This window comes from Vipera ursinii (genome assembly GCF_947247035.1).
Source record: "Vipera ursinii genome assembly, chromosome: Z".
NCBI classification, from domain to species: Eukaryota; Metazoa; Chordata; class Lepidosauria; order Squamata; family Viperidae; genus Vipera; species Vipera ursinii.
The window spans coordinates 105,199,362-105,208,419 of NC_139517.1; the positions used below are offsets into that span (position 1 = coordinate 105,199,362).

At 41.7% G+C, this 9,058-nt stretch overlaps 1 protein-coding gene across 1 annotated transcript; it reads left to right on the forward strand.

Annotated features, from left to right (window-relative positions):
• Window positions 1-607: 607 nt before the first annotated feature.
• On the forward strand, window positions 608-8,462 carry C1QL3 (complement C1q like 3; the record flags this gene model as incomplete). The annotated part of the gene is made up of 2 exons (XM_083376502.1): window positions 608-1,500; window positions 8,283-8,462. Exons 1-2 carry the CDS (start codon window positions 913-915, stop codon window positions 8,460-8,462), a joined length of 768 nt encoding a protein of 255 aa, XP_083232628.1. The 5' UTR covers window positions 608-912.
• Between the last annotated feature and the right edge of the window lie 596 nt (window positions 8,463-9,058).

Consider the following 9,058-nt stretch of genomic DNA (forward strand, 5'->3'; position numbering starts at 1 on the left):
GAAGAGAGGGGAGGAAAACATTTTCCCACACTCGTCAGAGAGATGCCAAACTCTCGGCGAGTGGGCTGAGCGCAGCAGATGCTGGGATGAGATGCCAAAGCAGCTCCTCTTTCCTCTGCGCCTTTGGGTGCTTATAAATTACCCCCGCGCCTTCAGCAGCCTCCTCTTGTCGCGCTAGCCGGCTGCGTGCGTTCGTCGTTGTGCTTCGTTCCAGCGCGCGAGGCTTCGGGACTGGGGACCCTCCGGCAGCATCGGCGACAGAGCGAGCCAGGGCTGAAAAGGAACCTCCGTCTCTTTCCTTCTCGCCGGCACGAGTGGCGAGCAGGAATCTCCCAGGCTCCCACGCGCTCTCCCCCGCTGCCCTCGGAGATTTGGTGTCGCTGCAGAAGAGTAAGAATGAATGAATGAAAGAAAGAAAAAAAATAAAAGAAGGGAGGGAAGAAGAAGAAGAAAAAAAGGGGGGGGACGACCCGCGAGAAGACCTCAAAAGAGGCGACCGGGAGGAGCAGAAGAGAAGTTGATTCGAGCTGGCTTAGACGGGAGAAAAAAAGTCGATCGCCAGCCACAGCATAAAAGTGTGAGCGACTCTTCTCAGCCTAACAGCAGCGGCAGCCACAGGTGCCCCAGACGGGAAGCCGAGCCATCCACGAAGAGCAGCGCGGAGCAAGGCTCCCGGAGCTTCGGGATCTGGCGAAGGAGATCTGCCCCCGTGCCCCTCCCGGTCGACGGGAGGAAGAGGGCGACAAGGCCCCACGGACGCGGGGAGGCTACCCCGCGGTGATTTCGGCTGGAAGAGGTTCCCGACCCACCATCAAGATTTTGTCCAAAAGCAGGCAAGAGGATCGCCCTGCGCTGAGCCGCCTGGTGGGCAGCAGGCGCCGGCTGATCGCGGCCGGTGCGCTAGGGGTGGTCATGGTGCTACTGCTGGTCATCCTCATCCCGGTGTTGGTGAGTTCGGCAGGCACATCGGCGCACTACGAAATGCTGGGCACCTGCCGCATGGTATGCGACCCCTACGGTGGAACCAAGGCGCCCAGCACGGCGGCCACGCCCGATCGCGGCCTCATGCAATCGCTGCCCACCTTCATCCAAGGCCCCAAGGGCGAGGCCGGACGGCCGGGTAAAGCCGGGCCTCGGGGGCCCCCAGGAGAACCAGGTCCGCCGGGGCCGGTGGGTCCGCCGGGAGATAAAGGCGAGCCCGGGCGCCAAGGTCTACCTGGCCCGCCGGGAGCACCTGGCCTGAACGCGGCCGGGGCGATCAGCGCTGCCACTTACAGCACGGTGCCCAAGATCGCCTTCTACGCGGGGCTGAAGCGCCAGCACGAGGGTTACGAGGTCTTGAAGTTCGACGACGTCGTCACCAACCTGGGAAACCATTACGATCCGACAACCGGCAAGTTCACCTGCTCCATCCCGGGCATCTACTTCTTCACCTACCACGTGCTCATGCGGGGCGGCGACGGCACCAGCATGTGGGCCGACCTCTGCAAGAATAACCAGGTGGGACCGGGGAAAGCTCCAGGGCGCAGAAATGAGCCCCGGAGGAGCGGGGAGGGGGCGAGTCTAATTTTTCACGGCCAAAGGCTCTTCCTGGAGAGGCAAAATTCAACTGTCGCATGCCCGCGCCGAGTATAGATGCATTGGTTGGACTTATGCAGGTTGCATTTCCGCCTCGCCAAGAGCCGCCTCTGGCCGAATTTGGCAAGAGAAAGCAGACAGAAAAAAAAATAAGGGAGGAAAAACTCTCAATGGACACACATAGTTCGGCCTGTGTTAGGAGATCCTCCAGAAAAATAAAAATAGCTTAGGAAATTGAAGATCTAGTAGGAGCAAAAAAAAAGCTTCCTTTCTGTAGGCACAGAAAGACTGCAGCCTTTGGGGTTTTTTGCACCCTTAGAGAGAAAATCCTGGGAGAGGATTGCTAACAGACTTCTGCTAACAGAGCTCTGGGCCCTGGGGAAACAAGGTAATCCAGGAGAGGATTGCCGCCTGGCACTGTGGGCATCCTAAAGGCAGCACCTTGGTAAGAATTTAGAGTAGCAAGGAGAGACTTGGAGATGGTGCACCCTAAATCCAAGCCTGGTGTACTTACTTAGTAAGACTATGAGGGCAGGCCTAGACAGCAGCTCAGTGCTTCAGTGAAAATGTTAATAAACAGTAATTCAGTTGTGGCCCCTCGTTTACCTCAATTCTCTCTGCTGCTGCTTTTGATTGCTGGGTTCGAAACAGCAGAATCTTATCAAGAAGGCAGCCTTTGAAGGCAGCGAATGTTTGAAGTTTGTTGATTTTTGACTGCTGGCTATCTTGGAGGTATGGATACATTCTTTTGGAAACACACACACACACACACACACAGAGCTTTTTTTAACATGAGAAATGGTTAGTTTCACAAACTCTTATTTGGGTAGCTGGGTGTTAACGATTTGTGAGAACACTGCGCAGCTATCGTTCGTGTACACGGGGATAGGTGTACACTGGGTACACAGGAATAGGTCGGGGACTTTAATCGGGCTTCACTGGATGTGAGTGAATAGCGAAGGAAAGTTTCCAACGATTTGAGCTTCCCCCAATCTAATACCTTCCAGCTGTCTTCGATATCTCCAAGAGTGAAAATGGTAGGCAACTGTATCACATACTATGTCCCGTTTCCAAAGCAGGGTGTCCGTTGCCCATGCCAGGCATTACGGGGGTGTAGCATCCGGAGGGCAACAATTGAGGGACTCCACCTTGTTCTTCCGTGAATCACCTGGCATTACGCCCATAGCAGGTGGGCCAAGAAACAGTTCCTCACTCTTTTCGGCATCCGCCTTATTCTTTGGACTCCTGGCGTGGAAGGGGATGTAACAAATCTTGGGATCAATGATTTAAACTGTGCGCAGTTTAAATTGTTTTCTGAGACGGGCAGGCGGGAAGAGAAAATCTCAAGAGAGTTATTGCGAGATGGGAGGGTTACAGGAAAAGTAGTTAGTTATAAGGCGGACATGGCGTTGGGCCCCTCCTGAGAGCATTTGCTGGCGCGTGAAAGAAAGGGGCAATCTGGAGCGAGCCAGTGGAGAGGGAATCATTCTTCCAATACTCCCGGGCGTGTGGGTTGAGAGGGCCAATGGGCGATCCACCTTGCAGGAAGGCGGCGAGAAATAAAAGAAACCTTAATGGCGTAGGTGCGGGGCTGTAACTTCAGAAGCGTCACCGTATCGAGGAAAAAGCGGAGAAGTTGCTGCAGTACTAGACAACGCTGTGGAGGAAGAAGGAAACCAGGAGCGCCTGGTTAAACTGGGCCTTTTAGGGAGCGTCCTCCTCTTCCGAAATGAAAGCCGGTTTCCCGATGAGCCGTCTATTCCCCAAGTATGCACGAGGCGCGGGCAAAGGTTGGCTAAAAGCCCCGGCTCATCAGAGAAGGCTTTGGAGGAGAGACGGTAGCAAGCGGCCCAGCTAGCGAGAGGTAAAAGGCCACGTTTGGCGGGCTGAGCGGCTTCTTTCAACCGCGCCTTACTAGAGCGCGGGGTTTTCCCAAGGGCCTCCTGGCACGGCGGCCCAGACTGGAATCAAAGAGCCCTTTATTATTCCAAATGCTCCCGTAGGCCTTTATCATTTACCGCGGGGAGGGGGATGACTGTTTGAGACGATTGTTGAACCCGGCGGCAGCCGTGCAAACCTCTCCTTCGAAGTCCAATTTCTGACAGGACTGTCTCTTTAGTGCGCCCAGGATTCACTCCATGAACACCACAGCGTTTTCGTAGGGGTCTCCGGCAAATCTACGGGCTCTTTCTTAGGATAGCGGACACGAAGAAAATGGGCGAGGAAGCGACCAGTGTGGTGGTGTAGGGTGGTGATGTTTTTCCTGCGTCACCGCTTCGGCGCGCTTTTGGGAGAGCTTTAGGTTGAAGGACACCAAGCGCGAAAGAAATGGAAAAGAGAAAAATGAAATGAAATGAAATTCTGGAGAAGCTTGGAAAGGTGGGAGAATTATTCCCGGTGTTATAAGCACAAAATTAATCTAACACTTTAGGGTCCCATAATGCAATATCTGTACATGCTTATTCAGTCATAGATCCCATCGGGAGAAGGGTGGTATACAAATATAATAAATGAAATGAATGAATAAATGAAATAAGTGCACTGGGAATTGGCATCTGTGAATTTAGTTCTAATTTACTAATTATACAAGACTTGGAATAGACAGTGAAATCAATGCTAAAATATAATTAAACTTAGGCCCATTTATTTTAAACTGACAATCTTCACTTGATTTAGTGAATCTTTTGGCCTTAAGGTTTTGTCAGATAACAGGTTTTGTTCCCATGTTCTGGACTCTAAAGAGAAGGTATAATTGTCTGCTTTTCCCAAATTTTTTGCAAAAAGTCAAAGCAGAAATCCTCCCCTACTGATATTAAAGATCATTAAAGTTTATAAAATGGAACAATCTAGCAATCATAAATTTTAATTCTACAATAGTGTTAGTTTTATATCTTACTTGCATGGACAATAATGAATGGATATTAACTATGGATGTCATCTATATGCTAATTGCTTGTATTCATTAATGTCTGTGTAAGCATGATTGATAATTTTATGGCTAAGGAAAAAATAGTACTCATGCCTAGATAGATTTGTTCCCACAACATTCAGTGGTTTATGGATGAAAATGAACCTTGCAAAGGGAATGTCCAAATAATTCAGTGAAAATCAAGGTAACGTTATAATTTGATGACATAATGCCAACTTCTAAGAAGAGTCTTAATTCTACTGAATACATTGATTTCACAATCATTACTAGGAAATACTACCGCGATTTACACTTAAGAGTACAGGTAAGCATTGTGTGTGCAAACTATGTGTCGACTGTTGTACTGAAAACATAAATGGCTATTTTCTCTCTCATTAGATTAAGAGATTAAGAGAAACCAAAAATAATTCTGGTTTTTGGTTTATGTAGTTGTGCTAAAATTATAGCTAGAAGCGAGCATGGTTTTCCTGCACTTGACCAATATCTTGTAAAAACTCAAATATGGGAATTGGAAGATATTCTTTTCCTGAAAAAAAGAATAATGAAATCTGAAATTACTGAAGGTTTTTTTTTTTTGCAGAATACCAATGTGCTGCAACCAGAGGAACATTTTTTAATCACCTCAACTTTGGATTGACTGCAGTATTACAGATGGGGTCATCAGAGGATGATAAATTAATCATACATGGCTTTTAACCTTGTGTTTATAGCTTCTGACTAGTATATGAAAAATAAAAATATGGAAGTATAAGCAATAATCAAATAAAGAAGAGTCTCACTCATAATACTATATGTTGATGAACATTAATTAATTATAACATTTCTCACATTTACATCAGTTTACAAGGAAAACCTTTTTGTCTTTAAAATTTGACTGAATAAAAATAGAACAAAATCCAGTGCATGGCATGTATGAAAACAATTGTTCATATTAGCTTGAAGGTAGACTAAGTCCATAGCTCCAGACATTTATAAATTAATTTAGTCACCAAACAAACAGGCAAATATTGATCAAGCTAGTACTGAATTCAGTTCATATTTATGCAGGCATAAGCAATCCTTAAGCCATTTTTAATATTGGTGACTAGCTGTAATCCACTGATATTCTAAGGGCAATGATTTGATCTTATAGCATTGATAGCTAATGAACTGTGAGAATTGAATTTTCTATACAAATTATTGGGTGGACAAATTATCTTTTAAAAATAGGGCAAAGTGTTATAGATTGCATAGCAATGAGAAAAATATCAGTGCTGAAATACATGTGACTTGTAAGGGAGAAAAATATTTAAGAGAAACATATTGAATATTTAAAGGATTCCCATATAGTATATTGCTTTCTTTAATAGTTAACATAAATATAGAACTGCTGAGACTACTACATAATTAGTTTGTTTGCAGTTTGACTGTCCCTGTATACCTTTATAGGCCAATGAGGTAAGCAGTCTTGAAACTTATGTAATGTACACAACGTAGTTTTAATTTGGAGATGCCTTTAACATACAGCAATACAGCCTGGAATATTCTTCTGAGGCTGCCCTTACAGGTTTTAAAAAGAGATTATGCTATCTACCCACAGCAACAAAACACACAGAAAAAAAGCTATAAAGTTAGTACACTTAGTATGGGATTTAGGTTAATGCAGATGCAAAGCCCAGTAGCTAAAATACAAAGCTATTGCATTGATCAAACTGTTTTTTGAGTTCTCTTATAGTTTATATTCTCTGGTAGTTTATAGTAAGTAATACTATGCATTTCTAAGGCATCTGTCCGTTTTCTCATAATGTATAAACCATATAGTATTTAATGCTAAAAATAGAATTTATATCATTTGATAGAAGCAATATTAGCTCTAATATCAAGCAGTTTCAACAATATTTAAATAAAACACATGGAATTTGAATATAATTTTAATACTTAAACCTAATGAAGTGCAAGCACTAACTATTTCACCTTATGTTGCAATAATCATTCACATACACCAAAAGGTATTAACTTCCTCTTTGTTATTTAGAATTATTATCTCAGAAAGAGCTTAGTTCCAAAGAATGTATATTTGAGACATTGAACTAAGGTCCTCAGCCATTCCCAGCTTCTTCATTTTTAGGAAATATCCCATTTGATATTTATTGATTAAAGAGTGGTCAAGACAGATCACTTTAATAAATAGTAAATTATTTCTAAAGTAATGAATAAGGACTGCTTGGGATATTACTCTACATTATGGCAGCTTAAACTGGAACATGTTCGAGGTAATTACAAATCTCATAAGCCTTGAAGCTTTCTATACAATGCAGGAGAAGAGGATTTTTCTGCTTTTGTGATTTCTAAGCTTTCTAATCTGCTGTGTGATCTTGCATGGTGGAAAGTCTTATCCATTGTTAAAATTTCTGTACTAACATGGGGCTACATATAAACATTTAATCTGAAAACCTATCATTTATACTTTTTAAAGGCACGCATAGACATTTTTTGACTTATTCTACTTCTCCTAATTCCAAAAATATCTAGAAGAGAAGTCTTGAACTATTTTTTAGTTCAGACATCCAAAATCATTAAATCATAGATCTATTAAAGAATAAGATAAAACTATAAGTATACTGCAAAAATATACATCAAAGATTAAATATTTGTGGATCTAAAGGACATAAATGAACTGATGCAATTCTTGTTCGGTTATATGCAGAACTGAGGGGTGCTAGCAGTTTTAAATAGCCTATTTGTTAAATATAGTTAAACCAATATGACTTATATTTTAAAACAAATCTTGAGCCTGAAGCTTAAATAATGATTAGAATCTCAAGACTATGCAATATTTATTTCAATATTTCATGAAAATCTTATTAATATTAAAATAGTGATAGTTATGTTGTGTTTTCATCACATTGCTTTTTCATATGATCCATATTTCAATTTGATCTTTTTTATTGAAGAGCATTAAAAGTTTATTGACCCAGATCTAAAAGCATCAATGAATTAAATGCTGATTGCTTTCACACTTCTATAATCTTGCATCCTTTGCTTTATCAACAAGGCCTGATTCTGATATAGAACTGATAAGAATCATACACAATAGCATATTGATATACCTCTAGTTTAGGATCATCAATGGGATTATATTATTGTAACTTAGTGAAATAAAGTTGTCTTTTGGATTATAATTTTCCATGATATCAGAATCTATCTTTGAAAATTTCCCATTATTACAAAAGCCATATATTATAAATAATGTTGTAGTTCCATGAAAAATCCAATGAAACTTGTAAAAGTGTTGAGTTTGCAAGCCCAAATATATTTAAAGAATGTCAGGTTGGGAAAGGAGGTTAAAGTTGGCAGTTCACTGAAGTAGCTGGTTAGAGATTTGGAGTAATTATTTTGAATCCAGCTCATTACAACTCATGATTCTCAGCAAGTCATATGAAACTAAACAGAGTAACTTTCATACTGGCTAGCACAAACTTGGAAGAAAATAGTGTATGAATATGAAACCTAAGCAAGTGACATGTTAAGTTAGTAGTCTGAAAGGATTTCAGTAGTGTTAATTACTTTTGCTTAAGGATGGAATCTGCAATATTCAGACAACAAGCTATTTGTTGATAGTTGTACTAGGTGTTACTAAGCTAAAACTGGCTCTTTTGTGAAATGTTGATTGCAGTGGTAAAGGGAAAAAATACCAAAAATATAAGTTGGAACTTGTAAGTGAACATACAGTTTCATAACTGAGTGTTGACAAGTACTAAAATTGTGAACAGTCTTTTTTCTGTATTTTATTTAGGTGCGAGCTAGTGCCATTGCACAAGACGCAGATCAAAACTATGATTATGCCAGCAATAGCGTGGTCCTACATTTGGAACCAGGAGATGAAGTCTATATAAAATTAGATGGTGGAAAAGCACATGGAGGAAACAACAACAAATACAGCACATTTTCTGGATTTATAATTTATGCTGACTGATATTAAACACAAACTAAATGACCTTCTAATGATGGATTCTCTTGGCCAAAATAAAAGGATCAAGAAATCCCAGGGGATACTGATCGTAGACTCTTCAGGAGTGAAGCCAAATGCTACCTAACCCATATCTGTACAACCCAGAGAAAGATGTTTAAAAAAATAGAGCAAGTGTAAGAGGTGTGTGATCTACTATCACCAAAGCAAAATAGTCCTTGTTGTTAATGTTCATGTGAATGAAGTCCTACATAAATCATAATTTTTATAGAGAAAGAAAAAAGAGGCACTGAATTACTTCAGCATATCCTTGGTGTGCTTGGTGTGCTATGATTTCATGCTGCTTTTCTTCATCCATCAGCTTTGGTGCTTCTCACTTATCTGCTAACTATGAGCCAATTCTGAGTATATGGTGAAGAATGTTTTTTTTCCAATAAAAGGAAGATGTAAGAGAAATTCTGCTGTTCCTTCCAAGGAATATATTTGCCTAATCTTTCCATTCCTTGGCTATCTAGAAATAGGAAATAGGGCTCCTTCAAAGCTTAGCTCTATTGTTGTTGTACTTAGATGAAAATACAACTACAGCACAATTGTCTCATTTT